Source organism: Misgurnus anguillicaudatus, chromosome 18 (assembly GCF_027580225.2).
Source record: "Misgurnus anguillicaudatus chromosome 18, ASM2758022v2, whole genome shotgun sequence".
Taxonomy (NCBI): Eukaryota; Metazoa; Chordata; class Actinopteri; order Cypriniformes; family Cobitidae; genus Misgurnus; species Misgurnus anguillicaudatus.
In genome coordinates this window covers 39,793,012-39,812,474 of record NC_073354.2, presented here as the reverse complement: position 1 = coordinate 39,812,474, position 19,463 = coordinate 39,793,012, and the positions used below count along the sequence as shown (strand labels likewise).

General features: G+C 37.2%; 1 protein-coding gene across 2 annotated transcripts in view; it reads right to left on the bottom strand.

The window, feature by feature from the left end:
- The window catches only part of dtnba (dystrobrevin, beta a), a 33,099-nt gene extending 14,945 nt beyond the window's left edge, over window positions 1–18,154 (bottom strand). For both annotated transcript variants that reach the window (XM_073856497.1, XM_073856498.1), the window contains exons 1-8: window positions 17,960–18,154; window positions 4,597–4,665; window positions 4,425–4,505; window positions 3,832–4,045; window positions 3,665–3,750; window positions 1,440–1,594; window positions 1,162–1,267; window positions 653–819 (exon numbers count right to left, since the gene is read on the bottom strand). In XM_073856497.1, coding sequence (XP_073712598.1) covers window positions 653–819; window positions 1,162–1,267; window positions 1,440–1,594; window positions 3,665–3,750; window positions 3,832–4,045; window positions 4,425–4,505; window positions 4,597–4,663 — 876 coding nt within the window. In that variant the 5' untranslated portion in view covers window positions 4,664–4,665; window positions 17,960–18,154. The remainder of the gene's footprint in view (window positions 1–652; window positions 820–1,161; window positions 1,268–1,439; window positions 1,595–3,664; window positions 3,751–3,831; window positions 4,046–4,424; window positions 4,506–4,596; window positions 4,666–17,959) is intronic.
- Between the last annotated feature and the right edge of the window lie 1,309 nt (window positions 18,155–19,463).

The window sequence follows — 19,463 nt, the reverse complement described above, 5'->3', positions numbered from 1 at the left end:
GCTAACAAATAACCAAAGGTTTCGATATTTTTCCTATTTAAAACTTGACTCTCTGTAGTTATATCGTGTACTAAGACCGACTGAAAATAAAAAGTTGTGATTTTCTAGGCTAGGAACTATACTCTCATTCTGGTGTAATAATCAAGGACTTTGCTGCCGTAACATGGCTGCAGCAGGCGTAGTGATATTACGCACTGCCCGAAAATAGTCCTCTGCTATTGAAAGATACCAAGAGGACTTTTTTCAGGCAGTGCGTAATATAACTACAGAAGAGTCAAGTTTTAAATAGGAAAAATATCGAAAGTCTGGTTGTTTTTTAGCGCAATGCTAATGGTCTAATCAGATTCAATGGATTATGCTAAGCTATGTTAAAAGTGCTAGCGCCAGACCCGGAGATCAGCTGAATGGATTCCAAAACAGTAAAAACCAAATGTCTAACTCTAGGGGAGCTGGAAAATTAGCATATTTTCAAAAAAGTGGAGTGTCCCTTTCACATAAAAATACATACATATAATAGAAATGAAATAAGCACAAGTTTTTGGAAGAAGAAACCAAGAACCTAACATTCTCAGTAGACTTAAGGGACAAAATTCATACGAAATGATTATGACATTATCGATTTAACTGAAGGTTAATGAACACAGATCGTTACCCAGGATGAATGTTCCTTCATCTGGTGTTGGTTATTGTGGTTTCCGCTGGCGTGACCTCGCCAAAAACAGTGCTGACAAAGCTGATAGTTAAAACACTGCTGACAGCGATAGCGAAATCCCGTCATGCCCTCCGAGCGACAGTAAGAGCATCCCACCGGATGATAGACTAAGACAGAGAGAATGAATATTAAGTAAGGAATAATTGACGACGGGCCATTGAATTATAAGAAAATAATGCACACCAAGGTGGTAATGCGGCACGACGCGAAGCGGGTGTGCATTATTTTCAAATAATTCAAAGGATCGGAGTAAATTATTCTGCTTATACCACAAACATTGCTCTGGTGCCTATTTTTAAGACATTTGAAAAATTAGGTGTGCGGTTTACAGAAAAATAATCAACACCCATAGAACATTTCTCAGCCAATCAGAATACAGCATTCAACAGACCCGTGGTATAACTCTGAATAACTTAAATAACCAGGCAGATAATATTCAGTGTAGTTACCGTTCTCAACATTAGACAGACGATGCATTAAAGGAAGCCAGATGACACACTGAGGAGGAGGATCTGACATCACACAGTCCAGAAACATGTTCAACATCACTTTCTTCTAATAAACACACAAACATATAAAGAATTAATCAATTGTAACACATTACTCTACCAACTAAGCTACAGGAACATCAACATCTAACCTTAAATGTGAGCATTAACTATTTCTGGGCTAGCAACCACCACTACACCAAAATGGAAAATGTAAGAAATATGTTATAAATAGTTACTTGTTGAGGGAAACAGGATCTGGCAAAGTGATCCATGTAGCCAAACGACGGCCCCTCGAACACAGCGGCGGGTAACTTTAGTGCCTCCCGCAGAAAGTCATCGAACTTTGACATCACCATCGCACCGTGAGCGTCTGATACTTGAGAGAAAATATCTAAACACACACACAAACACATTTTTTTAGATCAGTTATACTGCATGTGCTTTGTGTAATTACTCTCTTCATCCACCAGGGGGAAGCACTTATAAGATCTTACAGATTGTAAACCATCAACCTGCACAATTTTGTGCTACAAGCATTTGGTAAAGCTTACTTTAAAAGGTGTCATGTTTAAAATTAAGATATTTTTAATGTGAATCAGGTTAAAATGTAATAATGAGTATTGTGATTATAAACTACAGTATGTAATATTTAAATAAATGATCTAAGATTGATCTCATTCAGTTCGCCACTTGTTTATGATGCAGAAGATTAAAGAGGTTTGCGATCTAGTGTAATACATTTATTATGAATTTCATTATGTAACATCCCTACTAAAAAGACCGGCTAAACCAGTCTAAGCTGATCTTTTAGCCTGGATTTAGCTGGTTAAGATGTGTAGCAAGCTTTTTTTAGAAGCGTTTTGGCCACTTTTAAAGCTGGTCAAGCTAAAATCAGTCTAAACTGGTTGGCTGGTTGTTGCTGGTCTCCCAGCCTGGTTAAGATGTGTAGCAGGCTGGTTTAAGAGGGGTTTTGGCCACTTTTTAAACTGGTCAAGCTAAAACCAGTTTAAGCTAATTGGCTGGTTCTTGCTGGTCTCCCAGCCTGGTTTAGCTGGTTAAGGTGTGTAGCAGGCTGGTTTTAGAGGCGTTTTGGACACTTTTTAAACTGGTCAGGCTTAAACCAGTTTAAGATGGTTTGCTGTTTTTTGCTGGTCTCCCAGCCTAGTTTTAGCTGGTTAAGATGTGTAGCAGGCTGGTTTTAGAGGGGTTTTGGCCACTTTTTAAGCTGGTCAAGCTAAAACCAGTTTAAGATGGATAGCTGGTTTTTGCTGTTCTCCCAGCCTGGTTTTAGCCGTTTGATTTGTGACAGCAGGCTGGTGGTTTTAGAGGAGTTTGGACACTTTTTTATGTGGTGAAGCTGGTCTTAGCTGGTCAGTCTAAAACCAGTCTAAGCTGGTTGGCTGGTTGTTGCTGGTCTCCCAGCCTGGTTTAGCTGGTTAAGATGTGTAGCAGGCTAGTTTTAGAGGCGTTTTGGACACTTTTTAAACTGGTCAGGCTTAAACCAGTTTAAGCTGGTTTGCTGTTTTTTGCTGGTCTCCCAGCCTAGTTTTAGCTGGTTAAGATGTGTAGCAGGCTGGTTTAAGAGGGGTTTTCGGCCACTTTTTAACCTGGTCAAGCTAAAACCAGTCTAAGATGGTTGGCTTGTTGTTGTTGGTCTCCTAGCCTGGTTGTAGCTGGTTAAGATGTGCAGCAGGCTGGTTTTTAGAGGGGTTTGGTCACTTTTTTTAGGTAGTCAAGCTGGTCTTAGCTGGTCAGGCTTAAACCGGTCTAAGCTGGTTGGCTGGTTTTTGCTGGTCTCTCAGTCTGGTTAAGTTGGTGAAGATGTGCAGCAGGTTAGTTTTAGAGTGGTTTGGCCACTTTTAAGCAGGTCAAGCTGTTTTTAGCTGGTCAGTCTAAAACCAGTCTAAGCTGGTTAGCAGATTTTTGCTGGTTCCCAGTCTGGTTTTAGCCGGTTAAGATGTGTAGCAGGCTGGTGGTTTTAGAGGAGTTTTGGCAACTTTTCAAGCTAAAACCAGCTGACTCATTAGCGTGACCAGTTTTGCCAGGCTTAAATCAGCTACTTCCATCTCAGACCAGCCAACCAACTTAGCTTCCAGCCTGGAAAGCTGGTGTGTCAGCTAGTCTCACAGCTTACAGTAAAAGTGTCCAAAACCCCCCTAAAACCAGCCTGTTGCACCAGCTAAAACCAGGCTGAAAGACCATCTTAAATCAGCCAACCATCTTAGGCTGGTTTTAGCTGTTTTTTTGAGTAGAGATGTTACACACATTATTTAACATTTACATTTATACATTTGGCAGACACTTTCATCCAAAGTGACTTGCGGCAATTTCGGTATACATTTTATCAGTACGTTTGTACTATGTGGGATCAAACACATGACTGTAGCATAGCTAACGCAATGCTTAACCAGAACAATCATTTGTGACATTTGAGACTAATTAAGGTCGTAAGTGAACTCACAGCGAAGTTTATCCACCAGTTTTCCTCCACACAACACCGAAAGCATGACCTTCACAGAGAAAACCGTCAACATTCCCTGAGCATCGCTGTAAAACACACGGTCACACCATCAGAATAACAACACCACAAACCAGATTCACAAACCCAAGAGCATCACATATACGCACCTGTCGCGAGCCGCCAGCATGAAGTTGAGCAGCAGGTTGGTGTTTTGTTGGACGTTGATCTGGTGTGTGGTGGGCAGGCGTTTATTTAGCTGCTGATAGATGCAGGTGATGATGGTCTCCAGTCGAGCCAAGCTGATCTCAGTACAGACATCCAGAGTGTTCAAACCATTATCACGAATCGCCTCGATCGTATTCCACACGTCCACCAGATGCACTGAGAGAAACATGGTAATGAGTAAAAAACTAGATCGAAAATAATTTGGTTTCATCAGGATCTGAACTTATGCGCTGGGTCTCTTTTAGGTTGTATGTAGTAGTTTTATTTAAACAGTCCAGTGAGGTATCAGATCTGCAGTACCTATATCTCGTAAAGTATTTAAAAAGGGCATAAATATTATGCAACACAAATGTTGATTTAGTTTTTACCAATTTTCTGTTTGTCGCTCATTTACTGTAATTACATTTGCGTCAAATCGCCCACATTTCAGCATCTTCCATTAAAAAAACACCACATAGGTTGACCACTTTTATACCGACATATTGCTGGAGGTGTTTGTCGTTTAAAATCAGATGTGCATTACAGTAACACTCACAGTTGCATTTCTTCTGAATAAATCGAAGCTTGCAGGCGGTTCGATACGTGGAGAGCCGGATGGTGTCGTAATTCTGTGCCTCTGAAGTATAAAAGCCACACGTCAGCTCAACACTTTATATTCAAAAGCATTAACATGTGGGGTTAAAGGTCACGCTGTGTTCGGCACTCACTCATGTCCGTGAAGATCTGCTTCCGATCGGCCATGACATTCCCCCTCCGCTTCGCCTCCTCTATCATCCTAGAAACAGAGAAATTCAAGTTATACAGAGGCGACTGGTGAGAAAGATAATGTCACTTTATTAGTAACAAAGTATGTATTTTTTGGAGGGTGTGTGCGTAAAGAAAGTCTTGACAAGATCTTAAAAATAAAATGCATCTCATACACTGCAATAAATGATTTTCAAGAAAAATTCTTAAATTAAGATGCTCTTTCTTGATGAGCAAAACAACCCAAGAAAATAAGTCTAGTTTTTAGGCCATAAAAGTATAAAGTGTATAAACCAGGCAAAAATATCTGCCAATGGGGTAAGCAAATTTTTCTTGAATTTAGTGTTTAAGGAAAATGTTTAAAAAAATTTTGTTTACCCCATTAGCAGATTTTTTTGCTTGTTTTATGCACTTAAATTTGATATTTTTGGTCTAAAAACTAGACTTATTTTCTTGGGTCATTTTGCTCATCTAGAAAATACATCTTGATTTAACATTTTTTAGATATTTTTACTGAAAACAAGACAAAAATACTAAGAATTTTTTTCTTGAAAATCATTTTTTGCAATGTGTGCACTTGATTGCAAAATGAAGACTTTCTTGCTCAGTATTTTTGTCTTGTTTTCAGTACAAATATCTAAAAATTCTTAAATCAAGATGCATGTTCTTCATGAGCAAAATGAACTAAGAACATAAGTTCAGTTTTTAGACAAAAAAGTTATAAAAATTTTACTTTATTTAGGTCATTTTGCTCATCAAGAAAATGCATATTGATTTAAGAATTTTTTGATTTTTATACTGAAAACAAGACAAAAATACTAAGTAAGAAAGTCATTTTTTGCAGTGTTGAAGGGTATACAGTCATTCACTATGGTAAGAGACGCATCACAATGTACCACATTGTGAAAAAAAATGACTTTCCTACTTAGTATTTTTTTGTTTTCAGTACAAATATCTAAAAATTCTTCAATTAAGATTCATTTTCTTGATGAGCAAAATAAATTAAGAAATTAAGTCTAGTTTATAGACAAAAAAATGTAAGTGACTTTGTTGCTTAACTGTGGTTAAAGGATAAGTCCATTGTCTTAAAAAAAATCTAGATAATTTACTCACCACCATGTCATCCAAAATGTTGATGTCTTTCTTTGTTCAGTCGAGAAGAAATTATGTTATTTGAAGAAAACATTCCAAGATTTTTCTCATTTTAATGGACTTTAATGGACCCCAACACTTAACAGTTTTAATGCAGTTTAAAATTGCAGTTTCAAATGAGTCTAAACGATCACAAATGAGGCATAAGGGTCTTATCTAAGGAAAAGGATTGTCATTAAAGTCCATTAAAATGAGAAAAATCCTGGAATGTTTTCCTCAAAAAACATAATTTCTTCTCGACTGAACAAATGAAGACATCAACATTTTGGATGACATGGTAGGGAGTAAATTATCTGGATTTTGTTTTTAAGAAAATGTACTTATCCTTTAAGGTAATGCTTAAAACATGCACACAAAAAAATCTGCCAATGGGGTAAACATAAATCGTGAACTTTATTCTTAAACACTTAATTCAAGAAAAATTCAAGAACGTTTTTGTACCCCACTGGCAGACTGGCAAATTCACATAAATTGTATTTTTTTTGGTCTAAAAACTAAGTCATTTTGCTCATACAGAAAATACATCTTAATTTAAGAATCTTTAGATATTTGTACTGAATACTAAGTAAGAAAGTCATTTTTTGCAGCACAACACTACAGGTGCTATGAGGACCACATGCATCTTTCACATCCTCTATATGTGTCACCCTGTTTAACATCTGTATTTAGTGCTTTAAAATGCATCTTAATAGCAGGTAGAGAGATGAGGAGGTGGGCAACCAACCAGAGAAACCACTTCCTCTGTTTCTGTAATTGACATTCGACACAGACACCACTGAATGTAAAAAACATTTCCATCTTAATGAAGAACGCAACAAGAATCTCTCTACCGACTGCAAAGCACCTAAGAATGTCACGTATACAAACACACACACATTCCTGCAAAGATTTCAACGTCTCTAATGAGATTTACTCATAATCCTCTCGAAACTGAAGCACAAAAGTGACAAAAGCAAAATCCAACACAACTTTAACTAAAGTAAAACTGCGATTCACTTGACCTCTTTCTTCCTAAACACTCGCTCTCTCATTCTGTCATTATTTGTTCACTGTCTATCCTATTCGGCTCAATTAAATCATTGTTTGTCGAGTTTTTATATCCCTTTGTTTGAACATACAAACGCACACACGGGTGGGAACTGGGAACTGTTTCTTAAACAGTCATTTCAGACCTTTAGCACCACACTGCTAAAACATTCGGCATTCTGAACTCATACACACAAGTGCACGCGCATGCACGCACACACACAAACACAAGTTTCAAAATAAAATTTACAAGGACATTTTGAAAAAAAAAACACACTGGCAGATACAGGCACATACATACACGTCAGCTTAAGCTGTGAGATTGACACACTTTGTGTTGTTAAAGCACCAGATCAATGAACACAAATACACACACAGTGCTGAAGTTTAAACACATCTCAAAAAGTTACAAACACAATGAAATGCCCACAAATAAACGTACCAGGTGAAAAAGTAGTACACTTCCATGGTGTACTTAAAGTGCTTTGTTTTCGCACACTGGTTTTGTGCTTAATATACTAGAAATTCATCTTTAGTATGAAACACCACAGCACTAATGATTTTAGCTTTAAAATGTGTAATATAGTAACATTAAAAAGCATCAGAATTAACACAATACTGTGTTCTACCTTGCACAATGTGTGATTTCAAAATAAGAATTTATAATTGTAAATTTTATCTAATTTTCTGCTGAAATTCTCATTACCGCAATGTGTCCGGCTGTGTTTGAACCAAGCGTGCCGCACAAGCCCTGAAAAGTGAAGCCAAAACGTCTCGATCGCCCCCCAGTGACCGGTCCCAGTATAGGTCATAAAGCCCGCCTCCCCATGTTATTCAATGAGACTTGAGACCAACTAAAAAAATTAATTACACTTCAATTATCTTTTTTCCGAAGCTGGTTTCTGCCATTTACTGTAGTTTTTATCACGCTGATGTAAATTCAAATGTTTGTTTTAAAATAGGTTTGTGTTTAGTTAGTTATTTAATGATATAAAAACGGTGGTGTCACGTCATGATTGACAGCTGTGATATCGTGTGATATGCGCATTCTGCGAGAGCAAGGGCGAGGTTTTGACTTCGCGCCTTCCCTTCCTGCTCTCTACTGCGCATGACTGGTCCCGAAATCCCTATTGCGCAGACTCAAGACCCAAGATGTCAGCGCCATATCGGGCAACTGGCGCCTTCACTTTTCACCAATGGAAGAGAGCGAACAGGCGTCGTCCATATTTTTTACAGTCTATGGTTTGAACATGCGTTATGTTGTAATTCAATCAAATTAACTCAAAAATATTAAGAAAATAAATAAATGGATGTTTTGCTAGACTACTTTAGATGACAAAAAAATATTTACTGAATATTCATGTATAATAATAATGAAGAAAAATTAGGAAAATGATGTGTCCATGCCTGATGTTCTCATCCTCCGCAACACTTTTTGAGAACAGTTTAAACACACATACAGAATTTTAATAAAGTTTGATTTTGAGTGACCAAGCACATGGACCAGTTACTTCAAGATGGCTACCAGGTAAGATCATTTTTTTACAGTTAATTTGAAATATTGTCTTGTCAGAATGCTTACACGACATTTTCATTATCATTACCGCAACAGATGCTTATTAAATGTTAATTTAATTAATAGAAGCATAATACTTTGATTTTAAATGCATGTGCAGAATCTCCAAATTATGTTCTTTCAGGTTTGTCATGTCATTTTGAAAATATGTCAGTGTTGATGTTTTCTGACTGTTGCGGTAATGAGAATAAGAAGTCCAACTTTTTTTGAAGTTGCAATAGCACTGGCATTATTTATGTTTATTAAAGAAATCCATTATATGTAAAAAAGGAGTTAATGATGTTAATAAAATAAATGCTGAATAGCAAAATATCGGTATCGGCCAGCAGTTGTCTGTTTAAATCGGTATCGGCCCAAAAAAATCCTATCGGTGCATCCCTAATAAGTACATTTTTTGCAGTTAAAATATATTTAACTTTAATCTTTTCATACTGTTATGTTTACAGGTTTGTAAAATACAAAGTTTTTTTCAATGCGACATAAATATAAATGCTTTAAAATATATTTCAAATATATTTCAAAATATACAAAAAGTTGCCCAAATAGATACAGTTTGTGTATCTAAAGCTATGTAGCCAAACATTGTAAACACCTCAACATTTAAAGGGATAGTTCACCCAAAAATTTAAATTCCTTCATCATTTACTCCTCCTCATGTTGTTACAAACCTGTATACATTTCATTGTTCTGCTGAACACAGAGGAAGATATTTGTAGTCAAGCTGGAAACAGGAGCTTTATTGATTTTTTATAGTAGGAAAAATACTATGGTAAGCAATGGTGCTCCAAAACTGTTTGGTAACAGACATTGCTCAAAATATCTTCCACATGTGTTCAGAACAATGAAATGTATACAGGTTTGTAACAACATGAGGGGGAGTAAATAATAACAGGATTTTTATTTTTGGGTGAACTATCCAAAACATGCAATACAGTAAATGTGAGTCTATGTGTGTGACAGATCATGTGATCAGATCATTCAATAGAGAAGATCAGAAGATAACACAAGTCACTGAACCCACAATCGACACACAAACACACATTTGTACGGTATCACTGTATCAGTAACATCATGCCATGGTTATGCATTGATTTCATTACATTACTGCTTAATTTCATTCATTGATTTCATTACAGTTTATTACTGCTGATCTGTTTTTTCGAAGTTAAACATCATCTGGGTAAATTGTGAGCTTTTCTATTAATGTGGACACTCTGAAATGTTCCCGGAGAAAAAATTGTTGACAAAATTGACCATAAAAAGAAAAAAAACCACCAAACCTCAAACACATCTGTGTATTAAAAATACTTTTGCCCTTTCATTTCTGTGTAGTCTCTCTCTTATCGTCTAGTAATGTCTGACATCAACTGCAGCTCACTTTAACACTCATTTAACACAAACATGAGGAAAAACAAACACACAACAGAGCCAGAGACACACAGACGTGTAGTTGAGATCTATTTCTGTCACACACACACACACACACACACACACGCACACATGTATGACCTTTCACTCACTCACATACTATAACTGGAAAATCATTATGTAAAGTCTCCATATGAGGTGTGTGTGTGTGTGTGTGTGTGTGTGTGTGTGTGTGTGTGTGTGTGTGTGTGTGTGTGTGTGTGTGTGTGTGTGTGTGTGTGTGTGTGTGTGTGTGTGTGTGTGTGTGTGTGTGTGTGTGTGTGTGTGTGTGTGTGTGTGTGTGTGTGTGTGTGTGTGTGTGTGTGGTCTTTATATTTTAGCCTCTGCTGATGCAGTAATTCCCGAGCCTCCATTCATAGCTGCATCTATTCAGAGCCAAACACCAAGCTCACAGAAGATATGAGCCACTTTCAGACGGAGCAAAATGTTACTGTGAAAAGAGGTTTTATATTTATATTCTGTGAAAATATAACCTTGATATCTTTAATATTGACTAAGTAAGACCATGTCAAAGATTGAAATCAATGTGACATCAAACTCTGATGCTCCTAATCTCATTTCCCAGACAGGGTAACAAATAATTTTCGTTGAAGCTTCCATTTAAAACTTTCACCGGGCCAACATTACAAAGTAAGATACAGATTTCGTTTTGTTTTTTGCAAGTCTTTAAATATTTTACTCTTACAAAATGAACATTTTTTGGCATATTGATTAGCACTGAGGTTTAATGTTTCAATGCGCACATCTGCAGTAGTCACTAGAGGCAGACCGATTAATTGGTTTTGACGATTAATCAGCACAGATAGTTCATTGGTGGAACAATCGGCTAGTGGCAAAAAATCCATGCCGATAGTTTTTCCGAATGCATCCGTTGCTTCATATCATTATAAAGTAATTAATAAAAATTAAATAAAAGTATTTTTTATGGTTCAGTACTGTTTGCTTTATTACTTTTGTAATACATCTCAGCACTGTTTCACTTGGTGAAACTTTGTTTTGTTTGTTTTTTATTCAGTATCCATTTTAAAAACTATCGGTCGAATAATCGGTTATCGGCAAGTAGGGACCAACTTAGTTATCGGTATCAGTCAAATCCACTATCGGTCGACCTTTAGTAGTCACGTCGCAAAACATAAAAAGGATTTTTTTTTTAAGCAAAACCATTTAGGATGCCTTTGTCAGTGTTATATATATATTTATACAACAGTTCTTTCTGGTTCTCGAATGTGATTGGCTAAGAGCTATGCGATATTGTACTGATAACGGCACAGTAACCGCTTCACCTTTCGTATCATTCCGCCACCTAGTGAATGGAGGTCCTAAACAGGCTCATCTCTTAATGGAAAAACACAGACGCGCTGTTTTTAAACACTCTCCGTGTGTCTCATTAGTTCACTAGCTCATAAATCAGTCGGTGAATCCCAATCGGAAGTTATTATTCCGTTAAAGATCAGCGCTCTTGGATGTTACGTTAAACTTAATGGGATTAATGTCTTGTCACATCGTGTGGACACTTGGAAAGAGGAATGTAAACACTTTTTTCCGGAGCTATATCTCTTATCAGAACGCGAAAACACCGTGAAACTGCAGGTAAGCACCGCAGCTTTTAAATGTGGACATTGATCATTTATTTAATCGCGACGTGACTATTAAAACATGTTATGAGATATCGCCACTGATATATTTATAAGCAGCATGCAAAAACATCTCTCTGACACTATACAAAACCGTTTTGTATAGTACTGACAAGAACAAAGTTTAATAATAATAATCGAGTGCTCGTATCGCGTTAAGAATAAATGAGAAAGCAATAGTAACGTTATACAAATAGTTTTATTAACTTTTACCTCGCGCCAAAACAATAACAACACAAAAGACACTAAATATGAATTAAAAAACAAGTAATAGTTTGATCATGACACCAAATACTGCTGATTTGATCTCATTTTGACGATCATCATAAACAAACAAGGCCAACATGAGAGCCAGGGTATCTCTTTCAGAGATGTAGCCCAGAGAGGGCGGTGGTCAGCGGGGCGAGTGAACACTGATGTCCGCTCATGCTTTGGTTCTCATTCGTACCGAATCTCACTAAGCAGACGTTCAAACAGGCTTTATCTTTACTAATCGACTGTGGATTTAAATATAATACAAATACATTCTCGACTGAGCTAATCTTAAAACTACACTTTGTGAACAAGAAAAGGTTATATAAAGAAACGGCTTTTCCGTCTATTGAGGTGTTATGAGCTTCAAAGCAGCCGAAAGTTTTACCTGTCATTCTGGCCGCCGTCAAATCCGTGGCGGAAGAAGTAGTTCTCAAACAAAGAGGCTTTTAAAATAACTCCGTTGTTGTTTTCTAGTTTTTGTTTTTCAAACGTGTGCCGTGGAACTGTTGTATAAAAGCAATATCGCTCTCGGAGTCGTGTGATATAGCTCTATATCATCACGGCTGTGATTGCCTCCTGCGGCCTCGTGCCTCTGGCCTAATCACAGCCGTGATGATATAGAGCTATATCACACTCCTACTCGAGCGATATTGCTTAAATATATACTATATAATTGCAGACAGAAATCACAGATATAACATATACAAGAAATGCATTGCATGGCAATATTCAATTTCTTTCAAACAGAGCTTTTCAAGCCATCTGTTGAAAGCATTCAGTAGTGCTCATATTGCAATATACACAGCAGACATTTTACAACTCGCTGCATTTAACTCTTTCCCCACCAGCATTTTAAAAAAAGTTTCTAGCCAGCACCAGCATTGTTTTTTAATTTTCACAAAAGTTTAACGCCTTCCAAAATGTTTTTATTTTTTAAATTTATAAACATACAATATATCAAATGAAATAAAAGACCCTTTGCTTTCAAACAAAAATAACCTGTCCTCATTTGTTCTCTTTTTATTACCTCCTAAATATGGGTAGGTTTCTTCAAAAATACCACATTTTGAGCAAAAAGCTAAAATTTTAATAAAAGGACTTCAGAGCGATGATAAAAACATACATATAGTTTTTACTGTTTTTGGATCAGTGGATGCTTTAGTGTTTTATAAGTTGTGTAAGAGTGCCTCCTAGCAGATAATAACGAAAATATGGATTGCCGTAAAAACTCGTCATTGGCAGGGAAGCGTTTTCTCTTAATTGATGAGATAACTTGTCAATGGCGGGGAAAGAGTTAAGCACCTAAGCTTAATTTAAAAATATAAATTCAGTTTATTGCACCGGCCTTTTCATGCTATAGCCTATACACTGGTGGTTTCAATTAGTTTTTTTTTAAATGGCCAATACATCAGTGCATCTCTAATAATAAAATCAGATATTATTGGTTCACTGCTGCTAATATGAGAGTTTATGAACTGGACTACAGCTTGTGCATTAAGTCAAGTCATACTTAATAAGAATTCCAGATCCAGTAATATTCAAATCCACCACAGGTTTTCCACTTCCTGCTCTCGGGGAGAGAAATCCCATTCAATGAGATCTTAGAGCAAGAGAAAACACTGGTGTGTCAACTTTCAAAGAGTCCGCTTCTTGCTACAGGCAAAATTCACACAACTCGGCACTACATTCACACACACTGTGATAAAATACAGATAAGCAAAGTGACTCAAACACAGTGTCCCGGAGCAGATATTAACATTTCTGGAAAGCTCACATTAGGAATATGCACACACTTTAATGCGTCCACATCATTAATACTATAACGTCTGAAATGAAGGTAAGAATACTAATAAACACAAACTAAAGTAGTATAATTACATTGAATTCAAATTTCTTTTGAACGTCTGTAACAGCATCATTACAGTAACAGAGGTGTATAACAGCAGGTGTTATGGAAACATTTAGTATACCAGCATTTACCACAGTAACACTTGCCATGACGACCGTAACTGACAGCTCCATCTGCTAGTTTACACAGCGCGTGTGTGGTTTACAGTAATGCTCTATGTATATATTTGGTTTCTAATGTGTGTCATATTAATCACCTGAAGTCATTTCCTTTTTTAATCTTCCTGTAGCAGCTTGTGTTTGTCTCTCTATCGTGTGCAATGAATGACTGAATGGGTGATTCTCATGAAAACTTGGTTTTAAAAATGTCAAGCATGAAAATGTAAAAATTGCTTAAATGTACTTTTTTCCCACCAGACATTGAAAAACAAAGTCTGGAGTAAATGGGAACATTAATTTAAAAACTTTTACTTATCATTTAACACTTTTTGTCACATAATTTAAAAAATTAGTCCTAAAAAATCTCATTACCGCTACAGTCAGAAAACATCAACACTGACATATTTTCAAAATGACATGACAAACCTGAAAGAACATAATTTGGAGATTCTGCACATGCATTTAAAATCAAAGTATTATGCTTCTATTAATTAAATTAACATTTAATAAGCATCTGTTGCGGTAATGATAATCAAAATGTCGTGTAAGCATTCTGACAAGACAATATTTCAAATTAACTGTAAAAAAATGATCTTACCTGGTAGCCATCTTGAAGTAACTGGTCCATGTGCTTGGTCACTCAAAATCAAACTTTATTAAAATTCTGTATGTGTGCTTAAACTGTTCTCAAAAAGTGTTGCGGAGGATGAGAACATCAGGCATGGACACATAATTTCCCTAATTTTTCTTCATTATTATTATACATGAATTTTCAGTAAATATTTTTTCTGTCATCTAAAGTAGTCTAGCAAAACATCCATTTATTTTTTTTCTTAATATTTTTGTGTTAATTTGATTAAATTACAACATAACGCATGTTCAAACACAGCCGGACACATTGCGGTAATGAGAATTTCAGCAGAAAATGAGATAAAATTTACAATGATAAATTCTTATGTTGAAATCACACATTGTGCAAGGTAGAACACAGTATTGTGTTAATTCTGATGCTTTTTAATGTTACTATATTACACATTTTAAAGCTAAAATCATTAGTGCCGTGGTGTTTCAATGGTTTGTGAGAATCACCCGAATATCTCATCTGTGGAGATCAACTAAACTAAAGATGATTCCCGTGGACATTAGCCCTGATGAGCTCATGTCCAGAGTCTTTACTCCAAAACAAGATCAAACTCATTCACTGTGGGCTTGGACGTCACATCTATTCATTTGTAATGTGACTGAGTGCAGGAGGTTTGTGTGCATTTCACAGGACTGGAATCAGTATTTGCATTTTGTGGAGAAGCAAATAAGGCTGATAGGCCAGAAGTTAAACACACATACACTTTGTTTGTATCTTAGAAAACTTGTCTGGGTAATATTTCACCACCAAACCAAAAGAATGAAATTATAGATAATGTATTTTGCATAGAGAAAATTAAGCATATTTTTGGACAATAAAGATTTTTTGCATTTCTGACTCAGAGTCTTATCTGGCAACGCAGAATATCACTGTGACTTGGTTGGGTGGAGCTCTTTTAACTTGGGAAGTTTAGCAAACACTTAGAATGCCTAAGCCATTACACAGCAACACACTAACAACCACACACAGAACACTTTAGTAACATTATAGCAAAACTCAAACAACCACTCATAACACTCTGACATTGCTGTAAGGAGTGAAATCAGGAGCACACGCAGCAGAGTGAATCAAGAACATGCAGAGGATTAAATCCAGAGCGAGGAGCAAACCGAGAGCATGCAGAGGAGCGAATCGGGAGAGCGAATCTGGAGCACAGAGCGGAGCGAATCTGGAGCACAAAGCAGAGCGAATCGTGAGCGGAGCGAATCGTGAGCGGAGCGTGGAACGAATCGGAAGCGTAGACCGTAGTGAATCAGAAGAGCGCGGAGCGTAGTGAATCAGAAGAGCGCGGAGCGTAGTGAATCAGAAGAGCGCGGAGCGTAGTGAATCAGAAGAGCGCGGAGCGTAGTGAATCGAGAGCACACGGAGTGAATCGGGAGCACAGAGTGTAGCGAATCGGGAGCACAGAGTCTAGCGAATAGGGAGCACAGAGTCTAGCGAATAGGGAGCACAGAGTCTAGCGAATAGGGAGCACAGAGTCTAGCGAATAGGGAGCACAGAGTCTAGCGAATAGGGAGCACACAGTCTAGCGAATAGGGAACACAGAGTCTAGCGAATCGGGAGCACAGAGTGGAGCGAATTGGGAGCACAGAGTGGAGCGCATCGGGATCGCGGAGCAAATCGGGATCGCAAAGCGGAGCGAATTGTGAGCGCAGCGAGGAGCGAATCGGGAGTGCGCGGAGCGAAGTGAATCATAAGAGCGCGGAGCATAGTGAATCAGGAGAGCGTGGAACTGAGTAAATTGAGAGCACACAGAGTAAATCGGGAGCACAGACTGGAGGGAATCGGGATCGCGGAGCGCATCGGGATCGCAAAGTGGAGCGAATTGTGAGCGCAGCGAGGAGCGGATCATGAGCGGAGCGCGGAGCGAATCTGGAGCGCGCGGCGCAGAGTGAATCAGGAGTGCATGGTGTGGATTGAATCAGGAGAGCGCATGTCAACTTAAGTATAAAAATAGATGTTCAGCAAAGGACATGTACACTCACACCTTTAGGTGTTTCTTTTATGATGTCCTAAATCTGGAAGAGGTCCTCCAGTCTGTGGGCATGCCACAGGGTCACTGTGTGTGAATGTGGACAAGCACATGTGTGTGTGTGTGTGTGTGTGTGTGTGTGTGTGTAGCAGGTAGGCAGAATATCACACAAGGGGTACAAGCATTCCTAAGATTCCAGAGCTCAAATCTCTCTCTCTCTCTCTCTCTCTCTCTCTCTCTCTCTCTCTCTCTCTCTCTCTCTCTCTCTCTCTCTGGTAAGAGGTTTCGGGCAGGTCACATGAATAAAAGCAAGTTTAAAACATTGTTTTTAAAACCAATGTACTGTAGAAGCCCCTACACATGCATGCACCCACACACACAGCAGTACAGACCCCCACCTTCCCGATGGTTATTTTTGCTTTGATGACAACTTGAACTCTCACTTGTCCATTATAAACACATACACATGTCAGACTCCTTAAACTCCTTAATCTTTGTCCACATAAGCCTTTAAAAATTACATTTTTAACATCGAATGTGACCAACTACAACTGCGATTACTCTGGTAAGTCACTTAACAGTCCAAAAACCTTTTGAGGCCTCTGTAAATGAACATATTCAGACTTAACCGGGACACCATATTAAGCTCTGTGTGTTTTTATCTACCTGTACAGCCAATCAGAACTGTATAAGCTACTTCCTAATCCATCTCTAAATCATTCATTGAGCTCTACACCCCCTTACAAAAAGAAGTACCTTAACAAAAAATATTACCATGCTTCAGAATAACAAAATAATGTTGATAGTATTCTTTTGGTACCAGGGTATAAACACAGTAATTATTCATCATCTCATACCACCACTGTTACATAGTAACACCACAATACTTATTCAGATTCATTTTTTTACAAGCAAGCTGCAAAATAATTAAACAATATATTCAATTTATCTTCTCAAAGAGTACACTAGAATGGTATAGTAAATAATGGTATTAGATAATGCTGATACTTTCTATTTAAGATAATACAACATTAAGGAAATGCACACAGAAAACGACATTATGCTACTTCAAAGTACTTTAATGTTTAAGTTTCCCTTTTTGACTTCCTACTTTAAAATTACGGAAACAGCAAAACACACACTATAAATATATACAGAGAGAGAGAGAGAGAGAGAGAGAGAGAGAGAGAGAGAGAGAGAGAGAGAGAGAGAGATCAGTAATGCGCGTAATGTATAAATCTCTGATGTCCATGAGAAAGTTACAGTGTTGTTTTCCGTAAGCCGGAAACAGTTAAATTTGTAGCAATAAACACTTTCCCTAAATCTCTATCTTACTCAACATAAATAAAGCTAAATGTACGTTTTTTTATGACGTAACGCGCAATATCGCTTTATTTTCTTTAACTTTCAAAATGAGAAGATGAAAGTTAGCGGCCATGTTGTCAAACGTGAACTCCATCCTCCTCCTCCTCTTTAGTTCATTCAGAGTTTGTGTTTCCTGCAGATGCGAGTCTGTGACTCTGTTATTATAGTTTATAGTTTAAGATTATAGTTTATAGTTGCATAGTTTACAGTTGTGCGTTTCGTGGAGGTTTAGTAAAGAGAAGCGCAAAAGTTTGGCTTGGACTCATCCGGAGTGATTTTCCGCAGCTCTGATCCAGTAAAAATCCTCCAACATTAGACTCTCACATTCATCTCTGACTTCTCATTAAAGTTTCATTATAGTCTCATTACATCTGATGATTCACTCACGACACATTCGGTGCAACGACAGGACGAGTCTGTGTCATCGCCATACTGAAGAAACTCAATGAGACCGTGAGCGCGCGCGCGTGTGCACGCACACACATAAACACAGCCAGTCTTTCTTTCATGTGCAAAATTTCTTCATTATTTTTTTGTTTTTGTTTTACAGAACATAACAGAAAACGTTGACAGCAAAATGTCCTAAAAACATAAAAAACAACAATATCTTTATAAAAACTATATAAATGAAATATCATAAACAATAATATTTTCAGTCATATTTTGAGTGCAAAAGATGTTAAAGTGTATATAAATATAATAGTATCTACGTTTTTCACTAACTGTGCCAAAGTTACAAGTGTCATGTGAAACGCGTGGATTATTTTTATCAAGCGCTGACGTCACACATGTCGCAGGGGCTTAAAACTCCAAACAAGCTCAATTCAAACAGAGATAAGATTGTTTACCAAACTCTGAACTCAACGAGCCAAAACAAACATTGTTACTTCTGTTGTGACTATTTCAAGACTATTTCATTTTGGGAAATCAAATAATTACTATGGTTTACACACAATGTACTGTAGTAATTTCAAATATAGCATATTGATATGACAATTTAACCCCTTAACTGTCACCGCCACCCCTTTTGTTTGTTGAGGGGTAAAAAGTTGATGTCCATCTTTAAATGAATTTAACTCTGGCATTATTTGGTGTAGAAGCCTAATCTTGGTCTTGTTTTAAAGGTGCAGTGTGTAATTTTTAAAAGGATCTCTTGACAGACATGCAAAATAATATACAAAAGTATATTATAAGGGGTGTATAAAGACCTTTTTATAAAGACCCGTTATGTTTTTATTACCTTAGAATGAGACGTTTTTATCTACATACACCGAGTGTCCCCTTATGTGGAAGTCGGCATTTTGTGTCGCCATGTTTCTACAAAAGCCCTTAACAGACAAACTTTTTTGCTAAGTTGTCTCCGTCAATTACATGTTTTCCAGTGGCGGCTACCGTAGCTTATGCGTTTCAAAAGCTAGGGGTGAGCAGTGGACTGAGCTATTGGTTGCAATTCACAACCTCACCACTAGATGCGGCTAAAATTTACACACTGCACCTTTAAAGAAGAAACTTTGCAGTTGAACAAAATTATTTTATATTTTATACATCAAATTATAAAAATGAAAATGTTTCACGATAAGACATAAGTCTCAAGTAGTTGTGATCCAAATTTTAAGTTAAAATCACAAAAAATGAGGTTTGTGTCACACTTTTATTGGTTTTACCAACAACGGTCACTAGGTGTCAACATTTGCTGAATACTCTTGTCACAAATTAATAAATTACTGTCACTGCATTATTATTACTGCTAAAATGTTTTAAAATATGAAAAC